The sequence below is a fragment of the Anopheles merus genome, chromosome X, assembly GCF_017562075.2.
Source record: "Anopheles merus strain MAF chromosome X, AmerM5.1, whole genome shotgun sequence".
Classification (NCBI taxonomy): Eukaryota; Metazoa; Arthropoda; class Insecta; order Diptera; family Culicidae; genus Anopheles; species Anopheles merus.
This window is the reverse complement of record NC_054081.1, coordinates 9,561,324-9,584,646: the sequence shown is the minus strand read 5'-3', so window position 1 is coordinate 9,584,646 and position 23,323 is coordinate 9,561,324. Positions and strand designations below refer to the sequence as shown.

The 23,323-nt window shown below is 48.9% G+C and overlaps 1 protein-coding gene across 5 annotated transcripts in view; it reads left to right on the top strand.

Annotated features, from left to right (window-relative positions):
• Positions 1-23,323, top strand: part of LOC121598297 (mucin-19) — a 96,589-nt gene that overhangs the window by 3,347 nt on the left and 69,919 nt on the right. For 2 of the 5 annotated variants that reach the window (XM_041925326.1, XM_041925241.1), the window contains exons 1-3: positions 6,859-8,893; positions 9,862-11,475; positions 17,828-18,016. In XM_041925326.1, coding sequence (XP_041781260.1) covers positions 8,615-8,893; positions 9,862-11,475; positions 17,828-18,016 — 2,082 coding nt within the window. In that variant the 5' untranslated portion in view covers positions 6,859-8,614. Of the gene's footprint in view, positions 1-6,857; positions 8,894-9,861; positions 11,476-17,827; positions 18,017-23,323 lie in introns of those variants that run through there. The other 3 variants (XM_041924968.1, XM_041925054.1, XM_041925147.1) reach the window with 3 other exon arrangements.

Below are 23,323 nucleotides of genomic sequence, written 5' to 3'. Positions count from 1 at the left end.
AGAGAGAGAGAGAGAGAGAGAGAGAGAGAGAGAGAGAGAGAGAAGGTTGACGTTGCACGCTTCTTGTCTTCTCGTACGCCGCCGCGTTTATCGAGCCGTCCGTGTTCGAATTCTCGGCTCTGGTCGAAGACGAAGCTATCCACCATCCCCGCCACCGGTAGATGTGGGCCGTCTGGCACGTAGCGAGTGAGCTGCGTTGCTTATCCCGCTGTCAACGAAAACCGCCCTCTCCATCTCCTCCAATCCCTGCTGTTGTTATTTACAATCACTTCACAATCACTGTGTGAGTGTGTGTGTGTTTTTTTTTCACCGTTTTCGGTTGGTTTGTTGTCTGATTTTAAAACCGTTTATAGTTGCCGGTTTAGCGACTCGGGGGCTCTTAGCTACGGGCAGAACCTGAAAACCCGGGATTGCAGACGGTGCGGGTGGAGGTATTGATTTGTACGGCACGGTGCTTCGGTTTGGACCGGCTCCGGATGACGTAGAAGCGAAGGTTCCTAACTACGGTCTTTACCGCTCAATTTTGCGTCTAACTTATTTCGTTTTGTCTTTAAGGCACCGATGTTTGATGATGAGTGACCCACTTTTTGTCTCTAAGACTTCGATTCTTTACTTTAAGTCAATCGCTTTGTATACAAAACATAACTCAATTGCTGAATTGTGTCCATACTTAAGAATAGAATTTGAACGAGTCGTAAAGTTTCAATGCAGTCAAAAAGGGTTGGTATACAGGTTCAAACAATCTCCTAGAAATATATTTAATTTTATTAGGGTTTTTTTGTGATAAAAGGGAAATAAAGTAAAGGGATTTTTAGTGCAATTGTAATGTAATATGACAATTGCAATAAATCTGCTCAAGTACCTTAGGAATCAATCATGATTTCTTAAAGGCAATGCTTAAAGCCAAATATTGATGCCTTTGGAGCAACAATTAATCGGTGCCTCAGAGTCCACATTTAGTGGCTACGACTGTACATTGCCTCGTATCTATTTCCATCGCGATCTTTGCGCTAAGCTATCAAGATGGTTTAGCGAAAGAGTTGTAGTAGCAGAGCTAGTAGTGCGATTTTCTGCTGCTACAGGCTGAGCAGATCTCTGAATTCCCCAATACCGTAGCGTCACAATGGGTAAAGGCGACCTTCGCGACATGGACGTGCATCATCTGTAGTGGCACTGTTCGTTTTATCGCCATCCAGAAACAGCTATACAGCTGTCACATTCCAGCACACTCACACACTTGGTACGATAAGATACATCTCCGAACAACGTACGCGCTGATATCGAATCGATTATGACGATGCTGCTGTTGCTGTAGCTGGAAGGCACCTCGTCGGCTGACATCAATCTGGCCTCTGAGCCAAACCATGTGCTAAAATAGCCGTGCGTTTTGGGCTACCATACCGTTCCGGTGGTCGTTTGCCGGTAAAAACGTCATCGGCAACACCTTCTCCCTCTCCTGCAACGCTGTACACAAAGCAAGCAAGGCATTTCGGACGGCAAAGCGGGCAATTCTGAAGAGAGCGAGCAGCAGCAGCCAGCCAGCAAACGAATTCGCTCTAACGGCCGATGTTGTGTATGCAAATGAAAATTATCATTCCCAAGCGCTCTTTCGGTTCCTGCCTACCTTTCCTGGAATCCACTACCACGCTGTGTGCGCGCGCGTGTGTGTGCCCGTGTCTGTCGGTATGTTGGGTTTGGGAAAAGAGTTTTGGCTAAGCGACACGCAGGCGCGCGCGCGCGTACACACGCACACATCCCACCGACTTCGCTCGGGCCCCCATATCCCACGGGCGGTTTTTGCTTGCTGTGCTGCCCCTGCCCTTGCGTTGTTGCTACTGTGGTGGCCAGATTTTTTTTTTGTTGTTGCTGCTTTTACGCGCTACCAGCATCGGCCATGTCGCCGTGCAGTGCTGCATTCAACGGCTCCGAGCTTCACGCTGCAGCGACTGGGTGGTCGTCAGATGCCGTGATTTTATTTCTGTACGCTGTGTGAATCTTCCAGTCATGTCGCAGACACCTTGGTGTGCGTGTGTGTGAATGTGTTGGACACTGCTAGAAGTTACTGGTTAGTCGCTCACCTGACAGCGAACTCTGCCGGCCGCTTGGTCCAGCGTGCGACGGAACGGTAAGACCAAAGGCAGACACGAAACGCCGACTCGACAGATCTTCAACAAGCACATTCCAATTCCGTCGTCAGTTAACCCGGGCCTGGAATATTTATGCTGAAGATACACGCAAACTAGCCAACGTTTCGCGTCGCAGAATTCTAACGCAGGAACAAAGAGATGGAAAGAGAGAGAAAGAGAGACAGTGCGAGAGGTGCACAAAATGGTGTGGGCCATGGAGGGAGGGCACAAAAACGAATGAAATCAAAGCGGAAGGATAGAATGGTTCGCTGTACTTCTTGTCCGTAGCTCTCAACCGAAGCCGTCGCGAAGTGGAGACGAAAATAATTAAGGAATGAGCTATACCACACACACACGTAGACACAGACAGATACTCCAAGGCAAGAGGTAGGCAAGCTCCTCCGCGTGCTTGATCGGCACAGGTACCACACAAGAATGTAGCTGCTGGATGAGCTCGCCGATTAAGGGCGATAATATGGCGCTTGATGGTTGATGGCGTTTGCTCGGTGATGATGATCTCTATTGGTGTGTTTTTCTTGCCTTTAGTTGTTGTAATAGCTGCTCCAGATCGTTATAAAAACAACAGAACCACCGCTTGGGAGTTTGGCAGAGTGCAAGACAACACGGGAGAGAAGAAGGAACGCGAGCGCGCACTCCGTAACCTTGTCAACCCAAGCGGAATGAGATCAACCGACCGCATCATCATCATCATCACCATCTCAAGAGAGAGAGCCCCCCTGGGTTGATGCAGGCCGAGTCCCAACGTTTTATAAGGGTTGGAGGTGCCAACGGTGCAGTGGACGATGGGCGATTTTCTCCCCGCAGGGGACAGTTCATGCGAGAAGCGAAGGAATGATGATCGCTCGCAATGCAAGGGCCGTGGACGCCCGTGGAGGGGAAGGCATGCCGCGCCTGAGCGGGAGTGCGAATGAAACAGTCCAGCAGTGAAAAGGGGACGGCCAGACGGTGTTCGTTTAGGATCGGATCGAATCTCTGCAGGAGGTTCGCCCTGGCTAGAACCAGTCGGGAATGGAGATCACCGTTTTTGGAGGCCGATCTGCTGCTAGATGTTGGGGTGGGCTACAGGGAGTTTTCTCGGCCTTGCCTGTCGCTGTCTGTCTGTGTGTGTGTGTGTGTTCTGTGTCTTCCTCTCTGTTGCTGCCCGTTCTATGTAGCCACATACTCCACGTACAGACTTCCGAACGACACTGTACCACTGGGCACTGGGCCACCCTTTTGCAATGCAGGCCTGTCTTTGTGTATGTAGCCGTCGCTACACTGTACATTTATGTGCGTGCCCTGTGTGCCTTCCCCGGCAGTCGATCCGATCCGAGCATCAAGCACCAGCTAGCCCGCGCTTGGGGTTTCTCGCTCTCACACACCACCGAGGCGTGGAGGTGCCTTTTCGTGAGTGGAGTCCACGGCTCCCATGGGCGACCGGGCCGTTCATTGACCGGTCAATATATTCGTCCGTGGTGGTAGTGGTGGTGGTGATGGGTTTTTCGCGCATCCTTCGCGCGTGTCGCGGTTCTCTCGCCAAACCCCCCGCCACACCGCTGCTGTTGTGGTGGTTGTGCATGTACATTTTATTTTAGATTTTTGTTTCGCCCTGCTTCTTCTGCCGATACGCGCGCGGCAAGCTCAGGCAGGCAAGCATAAGGGGGTGGAGCAGCGATGCAGTTGAGGCAATCATGAATTGCTGCTGATGATTGCTGGTGCGTGGTAGGAAATGTCAAAGTAGTCATAAAATCTCTGGTACCCTCTGATGAAGTGATGATTGTTGGCGGTGATTAAGTTCAATTCTGAGACCTCAGACTCTCGCACATCTGTGAGAGATGCATTCTTTGTGGCCCATTTCTTTGGTTGCGTGGAGATGCGTGCTTGGAATGGTTCTGCTCTGCTTTGGTTGTTGCATTTTGCGAAGAGCTTACTGAGGTATACAGACTCTTTACAGATTTGCCTCCGCGGGCTTATAAGACTCGCTTTACTTTGGAGACATTGAAGTCATACCGGGAGCTGGTGGGTTTAAGCCCATAAGGCAATCAGACCATCCTGGAAAAATAGCTCAATTTCTGTGCAAAATTACTTCCTGAGAAACAAATACTTATCTGGTCTCTCTGGTCAAATGATACAGATGCTCAGCTAGTTGCCTAGCAATGGTTTAAAGCTCGATGCACGATTGCGAAATGGCGACCTTTTCCAGTTTTCCTGTATTGTGTGCCTGTATTTTGTAGCGACTTCCAAGAAATGTACCCTTGACGACAGAGCTCCGAAACTGTTCATAGCCCGGGGTTTCCCCGTACGATGGGCAGTTCCGTGAGCTAGTCTCGCATACCAGTGCTCCTCTTCCCGTTGGTAGTTGGCTAGCTATGAATGCTATACATTGAATGCTTCCCACTCCTAATAGCTCCACGAAACTAACAGCTCTTTCTGGCAACATCTCCTCTCTTTGCAGGCGACGTCGACGATGAACGTCAGCCCTACCAACTGCAACAAACAATGGGCAGCAGCAGTTGACAGTGTCAGCAGCAACACGACCCCGCAAACGTAAACAACACACGCGGTCGCCGCCGCACACCAGCAGCGGTCCCCAGCGGTGCCGAACGGGACCACCAATCCTTTTTTGCTGCTCGAATCGAATAATCGATTGGCAAGCGCTCGCTCGGTAACGGCTATCAAGAGCGAGCAGCAGCATCATCATCATTCGAGTCGCCGCGCAACCCCCGGTGGGCAGAAGCGTTTGCAAAAAAAAAAAACAAGACAAACGCCGCCGCCACCGCCGCCCGTGTGTGCGTGCGTGCGCTCTCGTGTGTTGGTGTTGGTGTGCACACGCGAACAGTTGCACACCTGAGCACACTGCTGCCCGCACGAATACAGGCGCAACAGCACGCACCAAGCAGTTACCCCTTGCGCTTCGGGGGGGTAGTGCGCAAGCATCGTTACACGCGAAGGACAAGGAGCACGATTGTGTATGAAATAGTGTGTGTGTGAGAGATAGAGAGAGAGAGAGAGCGAGACAAAAAAGGGAGAAAGATCGATAGGAATGAAACATAAAGACGGCGCGCACACACTGTAGCCCGCTGACTGACAACGTGTAACATACAAAACGGCATGCTGTGCGTTGCTGTGTATTATTCCAATACACACACACACGCACACGTCGTTTTACAACAAGCCCAACTGTCAAAATAATTCCAAAGACAGTACGAAAGCAAACGATAGAGCGAGAGAGAGACCGAGACAGAGAGCGCAAAATGTTTGACAGCTGCTCACGACAACAAGCACTAGTGAGAGCAAGACAAGTGGCGGTGTAAGAAAAGCGAGCGAGAAAGCAACAAAATTGGATTGAGTGACCATAACGCAATGCACAGAGTGAGAAAGAGATAATGAGAGCCATAGTGGGAAGAGCGAGCGCGTGAGTGAACCCGCAGCGTGTGTGTTGCGAGGGTCGAATGAGTGACACGTTGAAGCGGCGAAACGTGTGCGCCTTTTTTCGGTTCTCGTTCTTTCGCTCTCACTCTCACCGCAAACGCACACACTTCTCGATTGCACAGTTGTTTTTGTTGCTGTTGTTGATTGCAAAGCCCTTTCCTGCTTCCCTTGTGTAACTTAAATTGTGTTCACCTTTTTTTTTTTTATTCTACCTTTTGATCGGTGCTTGCCTCTCTCTGTGTGTGTGCGTGTGGTTGTGTTAGGGCATTTTCATGCGCTGGTCGGTGGTTTTTATCGGGTTTTGGTAATGGCAGAAATGTTATCGCCCAGTGTGCGCTTTGTTTGTTGTTTCCCCAATGCGGAAAAACTCTGTTTGCACACTTTCTGTTACATCCTGTCCTTTTTACAGCCGTAAAACCTTACGGCAGTGCGTCGTGTACCGTGTGTTTGTGTGTGTATGGTCGCTCGGTGTCATTTATTGACGTGTCTCTCTCTCTCTCTCTCTCTCTCTCTCTCTCTCTCTCTGTTTCGGCCGTTTCTCAACCGTATCTCTCGCTCTCGCTCTCGCTGTCAGAGCGTTGTTGTATTAGCGCACACGTACGCAGCGCAAACACACACACACACACACATAGACAACTGGGCAGCACACGTACGTGCAGCACAAACACACACATACATCCAGTTGTCTATATAGATACCAACACGCTCGTGCGCACGCAAACAGGGATAGAAAAGGCACTCACTCATTCAGGCCGCCGCGTGTATGTGTGTGTGTGTGTTTGTACGCAAAGAGGATCGCGGAGTGTCTTGAAAGCAAGGTTAGTTTTCCACCGTTGCAAGTGGAGACTAGTAGCAGCAGCAGCACCGTAGTCCGTTGCGGTCGGTTTTGCTGCAGGAAGGCGGTAATCGGAGGAATACAAAAACACAAACACACACACATTAGGACTCGACACACACATGTGAACAAACAAAACGTTGACGAAAAAGCAAGGCACACCGAACACGCAGAAACTGCCCAAAAACACTATGTTGCCAGCGCACGTACGCTGTGAAGTGTGTTTATCACCGTGTGTGTGTGTGTGTGTGCTTGTATGTGTGTGTGTGTGAGTGATTTTTGTTGTTGTTGCTGTACCGATCATGCACCCCCAATGCCGTCTGTATGTTGCGCAATCTCCAAATCAACGGTGGGAACGTCCCCGGTGGGGGGGGGGGGGCAGGTGGAAGGGGTGAGGGCCTTTTTTTGTGGGTGGTGGGTTGAGGAGGGAGAAGGAAAAGGGTTTCACGACACTGGCCTTTTTTCGAACTTGTTGTGTGTGTGTGTGTGTGTGTGTGTGTGTCGGAATGGTTTTACGGACAGTTGTTTGTTTTGTTTGCCTCCACACTTCCCCCGACCCACCAGCCCGGCCGTACATGCGCATGTAGACGCGTTTGTGTGTGTGTGTGTGTGTGTGTGTGTGGAACAAAAAAAGAAGAAATCAAAAAAAAAATCCTTCCACATTGTGTCCCCGTCTGTGTGTGTGTGTTGGTGCATTATCCTTTCTTCTGGCGCACAGTGTTGCCATCCTTTCGACCACCCAAGTGACCATCCACCTTTCTCACTCACCCTCCAGGCAGGTAGAGACGTTAGTGTGTGTGTGTGTGTGTGTGAAACAACAACAAAGAAAAAAAAAACAAACAAAACAGAAACAAAAGCAACGGACAAAATGAAACAATCGAAACAACGACACGTGTGCAATAGTGTGTGATTACCGCGTGCGAAAACGATGCTGCCGACAGACATCCGACCAACGGACAACGCCACCGCTGCCGCCATCCTCACCATCCTCATTACCATCGCCACCGTCAGCTCCTCGATCAACCTCGTGCAGCAGTTGGTGCGTGTGTAAACCGTCTCGCTGTGCGTGCGTGTGTGTGTGTGTGTGTGTGCGCGAGCGCGCGCGCGCGCGTTCGTGGCTGTTTGTGTGTGTGCGTGTGCGAGTGTGTGTGCTGTGTAAAAGCTGCTCTAGCGCGTGGTGGTATTGTGTGTGTGTGTGCGCGCTCTGTGCTCTGTAGTGTGTGCGGTGTCGGTTCGGTTCACCACCCACCGCCACACGCCGTTCGGTCAGACAACACCAACAGCTGTCACTAGCCATTTTCGATCCAATTTCGTTAGCTAAAATGCATCTATCCTAATACATAGCTCCTCGCCACCGCTCTGTGCACGTGCAGTGAGGCTGTGTGAGTGTGTGTGCGTGCGCGCGTGTCTGTTCTTCTATTTTGCAGCCCGCAAACCAGTGTGTGTGTGTGCTGGTGTGTGCTAGAAAGAAAAAAAAAAGTGCGTCTGCACCAGTGAAAGACGGGCAACGACAACGGCGGGCGGTGCTACCAGACGACACCCCAACCCGAACCACCCATCCCACCCACACACAGAGAGGCGGGTCGAGAGCACAGGCGTGTGTGGTGTGGTGCTGGTGCTGTAATCTATTGTTTCAGTGCGTGTGTGTGTCATTCGGTGTGAAAGTGGAGTGAAAAAGATAAAAAAAAGAATCCTTAAAGAATCCCTAAAGAAAAAAGGGTCACACGTGCGTGTGTGTGTGCCAGTGGTGTATTGTTTGTTGCGTGTGTGTGTGTGGGCTCGTGGTGCGGGGGCCGCCCATACCAACATCCGGCCGCATGCCCGGAGCGTTCCGTGGCGCGTGCTTCCTTTCGTTTTCCGGTTCCGGTCGCTGAACGGTGCTAAAGTGTGCAAACCGCGTGTGCGTTAGTGTGCCTGTGTGTGTGCGCGCGCGCCCGCCAGTGTGTGTGTGTGTGTCCGTACGCGGCTACCTATGTGTGTGCAGTCGTTGGACTGCTGCCGCCACCGCTGCCGCCACTGCCGCCGCCTGGCGGCACCGCTCTACACACCGTCGGCCACCAGCAGCAGCAGCGCCACCATCTGGCGACAGGAGCAGCCACAGTGGCACGGCGGTGGTACGGTGCGCCAATAGTGCGCTCCCTCTCCTCCACACCCGTGCGCCCGACACCACAGCCGACAGCGCCCTAGAATGCAGTGCCGCCGGGGTTGAAACGAGCACGCGATGGAGATACATGTGAAGCAGTGCAAGCAGCGGAACAAACGCCGGGAGCGGGCCCAACGTATGATCGCCGAGCGGGACAAGGATGCGGCCGCGGACGGCACCGGCAACCGCGATCCGGACGACAGTGCGGACGACGACAGCGGGCCGGTCAGCCGGGAGAAGCCGCACCGGCCGCCCGTCCGGCGGAAGCGCAAGGAGAAGGAACCGTCGCCCGTGCTCGAGGAGGACATCATCGACGGGTTCGCGATACTGGCGTTCAAGACGTACGAGGATATTGAGGTAAGGTCACATGCAAAGCTCCAACAAGGCTATCGAGAGGCTAAAGGTTGTGGAATACGAAGAACTTCTGCAGGAGCTCGAGATACGTTGCTCCAAAAGTACTTCCCAGGATCCAAACTCCTGAAGGTCTTGCAAAATGCAATGATCCAGTATATCATGGTCTCCTGGCCTGTTTAAAAGATTGAACAATCGATATCTTCAAGCTTGTTGAGGAATACAAACAAGGATTAGGAAAACTAAAGTTAATCAGGGCTCTTCAAAATCACAAACGAAAAGTATCCTCAAGGCTCAGATGTATTCAAGATAGCTTCCAACAATCTAGGGTACTAGTCTTCAAGAATAGTAAGATTCTCTAACATGTCCTACATGAATCGTTGAATGAATCAAACTTGCTTTCAGAATTACATAACAACACTATCAGGACTAAGGACTTTGCCAGATTAGATATTTTAGCACACATCTACTAATCTCACGGATATTCAGGTTGCTCAGGTTTTCGAGAATCCCAATATGATCCCAATATGACAATTCAAAAGATGGAGTTCCGGAGAATTCGAGAATACTCCCTAAGATAGATCCTCATAAAGATGTCCTTAATGAGTCGTTTTAAGGTTAAACCTTACTTCCAGAATCAGATTGGAATCTTTTTTAGGACTAAGGACCTTGCCAGATAAGATATTTTCGTACACACAACACATCTACTAAAATCTCACGGATATCCAGGTTGTTCAGGTTTTTGAGAATACAATGATCCCAATATGAAAATAGTTTCAAAAGATGGTGTTGCGGAGGAATCAAGAGTACTTCCAAAGACAGATCCACTAAAAGATGTTCCTAAAGAATCGTTGTAAGGTCACAAATTCTTTCCAGAATGAGATCTAGTTAAGGATCTAATCAGGATAGATGTTCTAGTGCATCCAACACATATACTAATCCCACTCTTTCGTCTTTCTCTCTTTTCCCTCCAGTTTGCGATAAAGGTCGCCAACAAGCGCAATGAGAAGCGACTGTCGTCGATCGTGGAACTGACAACTGTGATGGTGCCGGAGGAGAAGCCGCCGAAGATAATCGACACCACGCCGTCGAAGCTGGCGGAGAAGTCGCTCGGCGGCACCGGCGTGGTGCCGCTGGTGACGAACAAGAACAACAACAGCATTAACAATAGTGAGAACCATGCCGGTGCGAACGCTGCCAGCCCCGGTGGTGGTACGGCCCCCGGCACACCCGGGCCGGGTGGAGCAGGAGGAGCCGTTGGAGCAGCAGGTGCCGGAGCAGCAACGGCAGTAGTAAGCAACGTCAATGGCGGCGACTGGTCGCCGGTCAACAACACCCACCATCAGCTGCACCATCTGCAGCAGCAGCAGCAGCAGCAGCATCACGGTGTGGTGGGACCACCGGGCAGCGTGAACGAGCGCACACCGAACGGCGAAGGGCTGACGCACCACGGCACCGGTCCGGCCGGTGGTGGCAGCGGCAGCGTACCGGCGGTAGCATCGGCGACAGGTGCCCGCGGCTCCGGCAGTGATATGGCACTGATCGCGGCCAACGGTGGTGCGCCCGGTGGGACCAATCATCACAATCACCTTCACAACAGCCACGGGCACCACAACAGCCACGGGCTGCACAACCACAACCACCTGCATCCTCACCACAACCACAGCAGCCGGAATCACAACCAGCAGCAGCAGCATTCGCCGCAGCAGCAGCAGCAGCAGCAACCGTTCGCGTCGGTTCACCACCATGCGCATCACAACCATCATGTGGTGAGCAATGGGAGCGTTAGCGGACCGACAGCGGCGACGGCACTGCCCGGTGGTGGTGGTGCTGGTGGTGATGGAGCAGTCGGCAACGCCGCCAATAGTAACAGTGGCGCCCCGAACGGTGTCAACGGTGATCCCGGCCCGGTAAGCGCCGGCAACGGGCCGAACAGTGTGGCCGGTAGCGCCAACAATCGGAGTAGCAGTAGCAGTAGTAACAGTAGTAGCAACAGCAGTAGTAGCGGTAACGGTAGCAACAGCAGCAGCAGCAGCGTTCGGGCTGCCAACAGCAACAGCAGCAATCGAAACAGTGGCAGCAGCAATAGTGTACCGGCTAGTGGTAGTAGCATCAATATGAACAGTAGCAGTAAGAACCATAGCAGCAGCAGTGGCGGCAGCAGCAGCAGCAGTAACCTCTGTTCTCTAAATAATCTCACCATTGCCGCCATCATTGCGAATGGGCCGCCGCGCCGGAACGTGAACGGCAGTGCGGCGGCGGCAGCGGCAACGACAGTGACGGCGAACGGTGCGCCCGGTCCGACCGGCACGAACGGTATCAGTGGTAGCAGGGGCAGCAGTGGCAGCAGTGCCGCCAGCAATACTAGTGGCACGCCGAACAGCAACAGTACCGCCAATACGCATCATCCAAACCACCATCAACTACATCATCCGCATCATCATCACCAGCAGCAGCAGCAGCAACAGCAGCAGCAGCAAAGTCACCATCTTCATCATCAACAGCAGCAACAGCAGTCGCCTCATCTTCAACATCATCCCCACCATCAACAGCACCATCAACATAACCATCATTTATCAGCGGTACATGTAAGTATACGACTCTATCTCGATTTGGGTGTGAGTGGCAGCAAAGAGAGGCCACGACCCAATAGCAAAGCATTGGGGAGTGCACTTAGACTCGTGAGTCAGAATGTAATTAGACAAACATGAAGTCCTAGGGTCTAGTAGAGGTTCCAAGAGACTTCCTTAGGTCTAGAAGATTTAGAAGCAAACGAAATGCACAAAACAATAGACAAGGATGAGAATTGTATGAGGTAGATTCAAAGACTTCAAACTCTCCTTTTTATCCTTGTTCTTGAAGCAATGATCTAGTAATCATAGCTAACGTTAGGTATCACTCAGTTATCCGGCGCTACAACCGCTTTGCGGTCTTGGCCTGCTTCAGGCGTGTCCGAAACCGCGCACGGACTAACGCCTAACGTCTGGCAGTACGTTATCCCGGCCTTAATGGATGACATCTCCACGTCATCTTGCCACCTCAGTTTGAGTCTACCACGCCTCCTCTATCCTTGTGGACGGCCTAAAACGACTTTAAGGGTGTCACTGATTATGGATTAGGTATCACTGATACCAAGCGATTGTAGTTGTAGTCTCAAGATACTACCTGAAGATGGCAGACGTTGGAGATCCCAAACTGCTGGCCACCTTGTGACATACTACTTAGTTATTTCCCAATGAACAGATCCAGCTCTAATGACCTGGATCTGGACGCCCCAACTACACATGTAAGAGGGGGTTGTATCAGATGGTTTGTTTCAAATCGGAGTTGTAAAGCCGGCTCCTCGGTATATTTAGCTCTCCGTGGTCTGCTGAGGGGTCAGGGGGTCAAGGGGGCATGGAAAATAATCTACCATCGCCGAGAGTAGCTTACCCCACCCATCCCCCGATACGTGCAAACGTGGCTGTCAAGCTGTCAATGTTGCTCATCGACGGGCCCGTCGGGCGGCGGTGCTGTGTTTACGTTCGCGCGCCACCCGTAACAGCCAGGGCAATAATATTTTATGGATGTTTATAACAGTTCGGTAAACAAACGAGCGGGCACCGCTCGCTCTCGCGGGGCGGATCGTTAAAATAAAACAATAATCTTCGCCGCGGGACAATTGAGTTCTGGCCCGGGGCGGTTCGGCGAATGGTGGGAATATGGAAGCGCTCGCGCGAAAATATTCGCCCACGTTGGCGAAGTGTATGTGCGAGCGGGTTACTTTGTCCATTGGCTGGTGCCCCAACGCCCATCTCCCATGTTTTCGAGCACACTGGACGACTCTTCAATCCACACTCTTATCGGAATGTTCTTCCGCGCCTGCTCCAGAAGCCGTCCAGCGTGCAATGTGCTGACCGTGCCGCTGTTGGAAATGATCTGTGCGGTGTTTGTTTATTGGCCACGAGGCGAAAACTACTGTGCGGATGCTGTACTCCCCTCCCCTCTCCCCCCCCCCCCCCTCCCACTTCCGCAACACTGCCAGCCCCCCGGGGCCATTGGGGTTTGGTTTCGTTTATTTTACTCTGGACCTTGCTTTCCAGTGCGGTGGAACATCTCGTCGGCTGCCCCGGTCGGTGGACCGTTCGAAGCAGCTTTGTGCCTGGCTGGATGGTTCACTGGTGTTTGTATTGCTCCAATGCTCCAATACTGGGTCGCGCCTCTGGGTGCACAACAGACTCTCCCGACCCAGTGGCTCGAGATTTTCAGCGAAAAGCCGCTTGTTTTTGCCGTTTTTTGCGTTCCGCGCGGGGAAACGGAAACGGTACGCCTGTTGTTTTCTTCTGCGCGAAATGGGTACACCCTCCGCCTGAAAGGGCGGGTACTGCCGCGAAGAGGCGACTAATAACTTTACCGGAACGAGCCGCGGTCGTTCAAGAGGGGGGAAACTATCTTCCCCGAAGCGGAGAGCTTTCAATGGGCGAAGGAGAGGTGAGTGTTTCGTCAGGGTGCGATAACTTTTGCTGATGCAATCATTATGCGCCGCACTTTGGATATTAAGACTAATTTTTGCAACCAGTAAATGCAGTTCGAGGAACACTCGTCGAACAATACAGCAGCCTGCAGCTGGCCAGCTTCCGCTTCCAGGAACGGTTGTTTGCAAGTGTTATCGCCAGGGTAACACCAGCTTCCAGTTTTAATGATGTTTTTGAGCGAGTATCGTCTCTGGGCAGGACTCAGAGTCTGAAGAATATGTGTAGTGTTGCTGCTGGTAAAGTTCTGAAGTATACATCCAGTAGCATCATTAACATATGTTTGACAGAAATTCTAGGCAAATTCTGAACTCTGTAGTTCAAAGGCGTTCACAGTTCCTAAAATCATCCCCTCAAAGAGTGTGATCTATTGGGAAGTCAGCATTTCTGCGTGGATGGGGAAGAGATTTTGATTTCTGAAGAATATCTTCCACCTCTAGCCGCATTCTGAAGAATATTGTATCTTCACTGCTTCCATCAGAAGAACTTTTGTTGTCGTATTCTGACGAATATCCTCAGTGTCTTAGACTCCCGTTAGACTCCATATTTCTCAGAATCTCTATAGCATCCAACGTACTTATAGCTGCTAGACAATGCTAGATCCCAGATTTTCCGCCGAACCTAAATTTCTAAAGAATATCTTCAACGTCAGTGTGGGCGCTAGTACGGCACTCTCCAGGATTCCTCAGACCTTACCTCTCCCTGGATGCTATCATCTCTAGCAGATGTTCTGAGTAAAGTAAAGTGAAGATATTGCTTCTAGACAGATTTTGAAGAATATTGACAATGTTCAAAATGTACTTCTGGTTATGTTCCGAAACAATGTTTCAATATTTTGCCTATTGGAAGTTTCCCAACATCCAACATGAAAGAATTCATTAGGAATTAACTCCAAAACACTCCACGCACCAAGTCCGCCGCGGGAAAAGGGTCACGTACGACCGTCCCTATGTGCATGCCGTGTGCCATTTTACATTCCTCCCCAGCACTAACTGGGCGAACACAAACCAACAAAAGAGAAACGCAAAGTGTGACACATTCCGCCCCATTCCGTTTAAATGTTTATAAACAATCGCGTGTCAACTGCAACAAATTCCCAAGAGCCCCCTTGGCACACAGCAAAAGGGCCCCGCTGACCGTTGTTTATTCCGTTTGCAAGCGGCTCGCTGATGTTTAGTTTGTTGTAAAGTAAACTATTACCGTCCTGTCCTCCCACTCCCTTCTTCTCCCCCTCAATCCACTGATTGCTCTCGGTTTCTCTCTCTCTCTCTCTCTCTCTCTCTCTCTCTCTCTCTCTCTCTCTCGCTTAGTGTCTTTGGTACGTGCCGCATCGATTGGGTTGTTGGCCGCGCATGTGTGCATCTTTTTTTTTCAGGCCGACCCCGCCTCACTCCATCCTTGCGTGTTCCCTTGCGTCCGCTGCGTGCATAACCGGTGCCGCCGCAGGCCAAGTCACACCCGCGCGTTTTCTGACCCGCTTTGCCTTAGAGCACACCCGCAAATACCGATTATTGAAACGTGTAACCTCCGCCGAGGACCGTCACCCATTGCGCTTCGCAGTAAGCGCTTGGGTGATGATGCTGGTGGGTTGTTTGAGCGATAGCGCACGGTGGTGTGAGGCCACCGGAAAAGAGCGAGGTGTGCGGTTGGTGCTGATGCTCCGACGGTTAGAGATTACCCGCTAATAGTGGCGGCCCGATTAGCGCAGAACGGTTTACAGCGCGCTCACAGAGCCGGGATGCACTGATTGCTCACTCCCGGAAGAGTGGCGTGACTGGGGGCCTGCGTCCGACGGGAGGTGAACGGCGGGGAACCAGTTTGACAGATTGTTGATGGTTCGCATGACTGGGCCGGGCTAATTAATTGTTTTCGGTATTGAAAGCGAGCCGGCGATGCTATTAAAATGACTAGCGGAGGTTGTTGTTGTTGTTGCTATTACAACCCGGTCCTGACTTTTCGATCCCACCAACAAGAGCAACAAGAAGCACCCCGGACTGGTGTACTGGCACCGGATCGGATCGGTTTTTGGTGATGTAAGGGAATGTGGGGCACAATGGGCACGCTTTATGTAAGCATTTTTTTACTGGGTAGGATAAACCCACAGGATAGGATAAAGGATGCATTCCAAGACTCGACATGTTTTCATTGGAGGGTTGTAATTTGTATAACCCGTTATTAAACAATATAACAGGGAATCAATGTCGCAGGGATACCTTTAAAGTTCTACATAATAACGTTGTTAAGATATGGAATTTCTAAACAATTTGTCTGGAGCAAGCGGGACAATTGAATGCGTCGTTTTATAAATACAGGTTCCCCCTTCCCGAGATTTGGGGCCGAAAAAAGGGTGCTAACGCACCCTAACGCTAACGCCAAGGTGCTAATAGAGAACATCTGTCTATGTATAGTTTATATCCCTAGTTGCAGAGTCGAAATCTATCGAAATCTGGTATCGTGTATTTAAACTTACGACTTAACAACATGCCCATCATGGGTTCAAGCCCCGAATAGACCGTGCCCCCATACGTAGGACTGACTATCCTGCTATGGTAACAATAAGTCACTGAAAGCCAAGCTCACTTCACTAGTGGGTACAGGCAGGCCTTGACCGACAACGGTTGTTGTGCCAAAGAAGAAGAAGTATTTAAACTAAAAAAATGTTTACACGAGTATTTGAGTTTGGGTAACATTTCTTCTAAATGACAGCTTTTATCTGTCCAATTCAAAATTGTCGTATATGTGAATCGTCCTAACTCTTCTGCCTCTTCTTCTTCGTCTTCTTCTTCTTCTTCTTCTTCTTCTTCTTATTCTTCTTCTTCTTCTTCTTCTTTTCTTTTTCCTTTTCTTCTTTTTCCTTTTCTTCTTCTTTTTTTCTTCTTCTACTACTACTACTACTATTTGGCATAACGTCCTACTCAGACATGCCGGCCTTTACAGGCTTCATTCATTACCATTCAGCCAGATATTCTTGCTACGGGGACGGTCCATTCTAGGTTTGAACCCATGACGGGCATGTTATTGAGTCGTACAAGTTGAGGACTGTACCACGAAACAGCCCCACTCTCCTGTTATGGGTAATCGATAAGTCACTGGAAGCCAACCTAAGTAACATTTGCTCGAAATTGTTTTCCCTTATCTGCTCGATTTGTACTCGATACGCTTGAAATTGTAGATTTGTGTGTGATCAAGCGTGTTCAAAGCGACGAGATTTGGTGTGTTCGTAAATTAGACGTTCCTCTATTGGTGGACGATGCCGTCGAGCTCATTTTTCATTCATAGCTACAGTTGTTTAATGAAAAACAAAAGCTAATTTTGTGTGAAGTTATTGGATAAAAAATGGGTATTATTTTTATATAAAATGGGTACATGACCAACTATAACGATAGGAAACATCATTTCCGAGCGAATCTAGAAGAAGGTAACGAAAAAGCCGCATCACAGTTGGTTTTAAAGAACTTTTTCTGAATTCCCTTAAACTGGTGCAGTTTAAGGGAAGTTTAAGGCTTTAGTTTAAGGGAATTTCGCTCGAATTTCTGATTAATCGTGCTCGAAAATGTCAATTGGGAAGTCCACTAGTGGTACAGGCAGGCCTTGACCGACAGCGGATGTTGTGCCGAAAAAAGAATAACATATAGCACCAGTGTTTTGACGTTTCAAGGATTTGTTTACATATGCCCATATGCTGTATACGCAAAAAACTTTATATTTTACAGTTTTTTCGTACGTTTGCGTTATATTAAGGTTTTGTAGCAGTTTTAATTGATACTAATAATGGGGCCCTGCACGATTCTAGCCAGCTTTTTTATATGGAGTTTGACAGTTGGAGGCTGATATCTTGTCAACACTCCATACAAAACCACTCGCAAAATTAGCCTGCAATTTTCAGTATAGATTATTCTAGCCTCAAAGCTAGAATTAGATTCGAGTACCTGCTCGAAAAAATAGCTAAACAAGGTGGTGTTTACATTTAATCCAAGGTGCATTAAAGTTATCAGGTAATGACATATAGAGATAAAGTGTATGTAGCCAGGTGCTCTCATAGTATGTTTTTTTATTATTTGAACGACACTTTTTGACAGAACGGGTGAAAATTTTTGTTCAAGCATGCTTTCTTGAGGCTTAACGATTACCCAAAAATCAGCCTTCTAAATTCATACATCTTGTGATAAGCCCACCTGTATGTTATACCCACTTAGATAGCTGCTCGAAAACTGCTATACAATGCAAACAGCTGACAGGCAGAAATTTCAGCCTATGTACTTAAAACGGAAAGGGCCCCACTGATTGATATTGTAAGAAAAATGTATTTCATTGTAAATTCAAATAAAAATTCATTAAATTGCTTAACAAGGTCCACTTTGCCCCTCTTTTCCCCAAAATAAAATTTCGCCTTTTCACTCGATTTCTCTCTCTCTCTTTTTCTCCACAGAATCTTTCCCTATCTTCGATCATCGATCCGGGCACGTCCGACGATAGTGGGCGCGCCTCGGAGCGACTGACGACGTCCTCGGTGGCCCAGCGGGATCCGGACAGTTCGCGAGACCGGCTCAGCGACGCGAGCAGTCGCTGCAGCTCCGGCAAAGGGTATATCTGTGATAGCGAAGGAGACGATGATAAGGTAAGGATGCGGGAGGCTTCCGGCGTCGGGTTTTAATTAAGCGGCAGCAGCCGCCAGTCGTACCCCCGTGGGCGCGCGTGATCGCGCATGAAGGTTTCGGGGCCGAGGGCTGCGGTGGGGCCGTCCCGTTCCTGGGCGTGTCAAAATTATTACCAGCATGATAATCACTCTGGCTAGGGAGCGGGAGAGGGGTTTCTCGCTTGGTGTGCCATATTTTTGTGGTTTAGTTTTTTTTTTTTTTATATTTTCACAACTCATTTGCACACCGTTAAGTGGACATTCTTGACCCTCCTTCTCCTCCTATTTGCCTTCCTTCCCTTCCTGCTGGTGGTGTGTTACGGGCACAGGTGAGAAACAGGTGTTACTCGTGTTCCCCTCCCCTGCACGGTCCATTATTGGGTTGGAAGTTTACAAATTTTGATAAATAATAGGTTTTAGGTGGCGACCGCAACACAGGGTGTGTGCTTGTGCGTGTGTGTGTGTGTTTGTGTAATTGTGTTTTGTAAAATCGCCCTCCCTCCTCCACCCAGTGAACCAACCCTTCTCTTACCTCTTCCACCCTCCTCAGCCGTGTAATTATTTATAACCACTTCCTGGTGCAGCGCGCAGTATGTTTATGTCTCCCGGCCCCCGTTCCCTTGTTGTGGCGCGTTTCGTGCCGTGCCTAGAATGGTCTAATTTTCACAATCCACCACGAAAGGTGTTAAGCGTGAAAAACAAGCACGAACTTCCCTTCGGGGGAGTTGCTGCTGCCGTCCCCGCGCCGCGCTGCTGCGAACCTTTTGGAAGGTGTGAAGTGTTACCACGTTCGGTATTACCCACTTGCCAAGCGGTTCCCATAATTAACAAATCTGCGCTACACACACACACACACACACGCGGGGCAGACCATGCCATGGGAAGAGAGGGAAAAGAGGGAAGTAAGTACCATTTCACGAACAACGTTTTTGCTCCCCACTTGCTGCTCAATTGCCCCGCTTGGGGTCCTCTACGTCTCTCTCTTGCTCTGGAATTGAGGAGTTTTATTACAACACACAAAAAAGGAATGTAAAAACAACTCTAAAAGTTCTGTCAAGCAACAGCTCCCTTCAAACTGCATCGCACCGAGAGCGGCCAACTTATCGCTTAAAGTTTTCCGCCCAGCACTGGGCTGGCCAGTGTCCGGGAAGCTCCGGATGTGAGACTTCCGCCGCACGTTGCTGTGCTGCTGCTGCTCTGCCAGCGCGTGTTGAGCGCGGGATGAGCACATGCGCGTTACGTGATCAGGAAATGGTGGTATCAGGTTTTGTAGCAGTTTTATTTCATTTTTTGTAATGGTGTTTTAAAGTCAATTGGTTCATCTACCATTGCATGGGAGGAACTTTTAAGCACTTTATTCGCAGTTGGACTAAAGACTGCTCATAAAGACCGTGTTAAGACTTTGGATTGGGATTGGGTGTGATTGATCTCTTGCATTGATTCCCGAAGCAAAGGAAATGAGTTGATTCGTTTGGTAGCTAAAGGGAATGAAACAAGTAATTTTGTTTGACCGGTCCTACTGCACACAAAAAGTCTGAAGTCGTCGAAAGGTTCGTTGTTCAGGAATTTTAATTATCAATACTTTCCGGATCAACCGACTATGCAATTGATATGATTTTGATTGGTTTGTCTATTTTATTTATGCCTCAGTAGAGCTTATTTGTTCACCGTTTTCGAGCTCAAATAAACAATGTTAAGCTAATAAACATGTATCAACATACGTTTATATTACCCGGGATCGTTTCTTTGATGTTCATTTTGTTGCAATGAAATTGTTTGGAGCGTCATTTTAATTGATTTTGTATGCGTACAGGGTTTTCCAAGTCAGTTTCGAATGTAAACATTGTCATCCACCGCATCCTAGATGTTTTTAAACAGCTGTCAAATGGGGTGTTTGCTTCAAAATGAAAGTTCAGTTTCTACACTTAACAAAGAACTTTCAAACTCAATCCAACTTGAGTCGTGTTGAAAATCATGCTGTAGAAATTAAAAATTATTTTGATGGAAATGCTGGATGTGGAACAACATTTTGCATGTGGCGAATAACAATGTTTACATTCGAAACTGACTTGGAAAACTCTGTTTAATGTAATAGTCAACCACAATGTTGTATTTTAAAACCCAATTTACATGGTTTTCCAAGTCACTTTGGAATGTACATATATTTTTTCACCACCTTCAAGATGTTTTTCAACAGCTTTCAAGTAGCGCATTTGCTTTCTAATGAAAATTTAATTTTTACACATGATTTTCAACACATCTTCAAATAACTGTCAAACTCAATCCAGCGTGAGATGTGTTGAAAATCATGCTGAAGAAAATAAATATTATGATGATAGAAATGAAATATCCGATTAATGTGGATTAACATCTTGCACGCGGTGAATAATAACGTTTACATTCGAAAGTGACTTGGAAAACCCTGTATCAGTCCTTTCATATGAATTTCAACACGTCTCAAGCCGGGGTTGAGTTTGACAGTTCTCTGTGATGTGTTGAAAATTATCTGTAAGAACGGAAACTTTGTTGTGATGCAAATACAAAGTATGACAGATGTTGAAAATCATCGTTAAGATAGTGAATAATGATGTGCACGTTCGAATCTGATTATGAAAACCCTGTATAGGGAAAAGCAAATGTTCGAACGCGTCTTAACATTGTTTAGTTGGGTTCGAAAACGGTGTAATATTGATTTATAGTTTAATTTATCATTCTGATCTGTGTGTTATCCAGTCGTATCAATCGTTCACCTTTTACTAATGATGCCCATGAACTTTCTTCTTCTTTTGGCTCAACAACCGTTGCCGGTCAAGGCCTGCCTGTACCACACTACTTGTGGGTTTGGCTTTCAGTGACTTATTGATCCCCCCATAGCAGGATAGTCAGTCCTACGTATGGCGGCATTTGGTCCATTTGGGGCTTGAACCCATGACGGGCATGTTGTTAAGTCGTACGAGTTGACGACTGTACTACGAGACCGGCTGATGCCCATGAACAGGAATAGTCTAATGGGTTTATAGAGATTTTTCGTCCATCTCGATATTCCAATTGGAGTTCTTAAAAAAAATAAATAATAATAATAATTCTTTGTTTAAGAAATCTAGTTTGGTGCACGATAGTAATTTCGCTTTTGTTTTCTCCCTTTCTGTTTCATTCCAGGTAAGTCAGCTGCAACGCACGACCGCTGTGAGTATGCATAGTGCAACGGGCGAACACATTATTGAACTATTTACATGCGAAAGAGATAAACCTGGGCCGGGTCTGCCCACGCCATCTGCCGACATTCCGCGCAACTTTGTTAGGCGCAGGCAGCTTCAGCTCTCCTGCTCCTAAGGGGTGTGTTTTGACATGCTAATCACGCATCACGCAAAATCGAACCGACCCGGGTCGGGTCGGCGCATAATGCGGCGCACCGAGGTTAAGCGACGAATGGGCGCCGACGTCCCCCAAGGAGGAGGACCACGTGTGTGTGTTTTTTTTTGTTGTTGTACGCGATCTCACAGTGCACTGTAGGAGATGGTTTTGTTTCGTTGGAGCAATCAATTTGATGGCCCTTGCTCTTTTGCCCTTCCTCGGACCATCAGGGACAAAGAGGAGCAGTGGGCAGTGAATCAGCACATCGTTTTGACCGAGAAGGAAAGCTTTTGGTTGGAAGTTTTGCAGCAATACCTAAATCCTTCATCGATGGAGAATGTTTGAAAACTAAACAAGAAAAAACGATTTCCATAATCTCTTTTTTAGCCCTCGGTTTCGAGCACGTTCTGCCACGTCGGGCAGAGAGCGGCCGGTAGAGGCCGTCGACGGTAGCCGATAGCGATATGTTTACGCTTGGCAAAGGAGGGAGGGAGCACAAGGAACGAGCACGGGGGAATGCCCGTTCTGACGCCCGTGACGTGTTGTTTATGTTTGGCCCTTGTCTAAACAGGGAAGTGCTCGAGTTGTTCGGCGTCGGTAAAGCCACTCGCCAAGGGAGAGGATGGCACTTAAACGTTAATGCGAACGCTCGTCGATTCTAAAGCCAGTATGAAGAGCGATGATTTAAGCCGTTTCAGTGGGAATGTAAAAGTGTGTAGCGGGCTTTAGATAGGCTGCGCTGTAATCTACTTTTCAACTAACACGCAAACCTGCTCCTCGAGCGCGCTGACAGTTTACAAATTAAAGCAAGAGCAAAGGTGGCCGGCGTTAAAAAAATAAAACGGGAGCAAATCTATTACATGTACGTAAGCTGGAAGCTGAACTGCAATCGCGCGAGGCGAAGCTGATCCGTCACGACCCCGACAAATCATCGACGACGAGCCCCGAGGGGGGGGTGGGGGGCTAGGATCGTAAAATCTCAAATGATTACACATTAAGCAGTCACTAAACCACTTTCCGTGCGACACCGCCGTCATCGCTCTTTCTCACACGCCGCCCCGCTCGACCCCGTTACGTGACGTTAATGGGTTTTGATACTTTTCCGCCCCATCCCGCCGGGCGCAGCCCGTCGTGTCGCACCTTCCCTTCCCCGGATTGGACCGGATTGGATGCAAATGCAATAAAATGCACTCAACACCTAATGCGCGCCCGTTGTGAAGTGTGATTCCGTTTTTATTGCCCAAGCGCTCGAGCGGGAGGGAGGGAGGCATTTTATGGCATTTTTTGTTTTGCGGGAGATCGAGAAAGAGCGAGAGAGAGAGAGAGAGCCAACGTGGTGAAAACAAACGCCAGCCACTTTATAGTGGCAGATCCGTCGTTCGCCAACACACAGGCAATCAGGGAGAGTGAGAGAGAGAGAGAGAGAGAAGGGATGGGCGCACAACAGCGTGCACTCCTCCGTATATTAGCAGCTCGTAAAAATATGCAAAGTATCAATTAAAACTTTAATTAACTGCTCATTTTGGTACAGTGGCGGCCGACCGCGCGACCGGGCCGCCGAGCCGTTGGCGGACGGTGGAGAGAAAGCGAAACGAGGTTACTATCGTGTGTGTGTGTGTTGGTGGTCCGTTCGGATGGATGTGATGTTTTTTTTCTTTAATTATTTTCTTGGTCGCTACAATTTAGCCCGATCACACCACCGTTTACGATACAGATTTACGGTGTGTTTGTGTGTGGCGTACCTATTGGAATGCTAATTTTGGGGTCGCCCGCATTTGTTCGGCCCTTGTACCACAGACGCTAACCGATTTAGACAGATCGGCACACAATCCTGTTCGAAGGTTGGCGAGTGCCTTTTTGCCGACTTGCAGTTGCGGTGTAATTCACTTTCAGGGAAGACTTCGTCATTACACCGTGTAACTACACAATTTATTG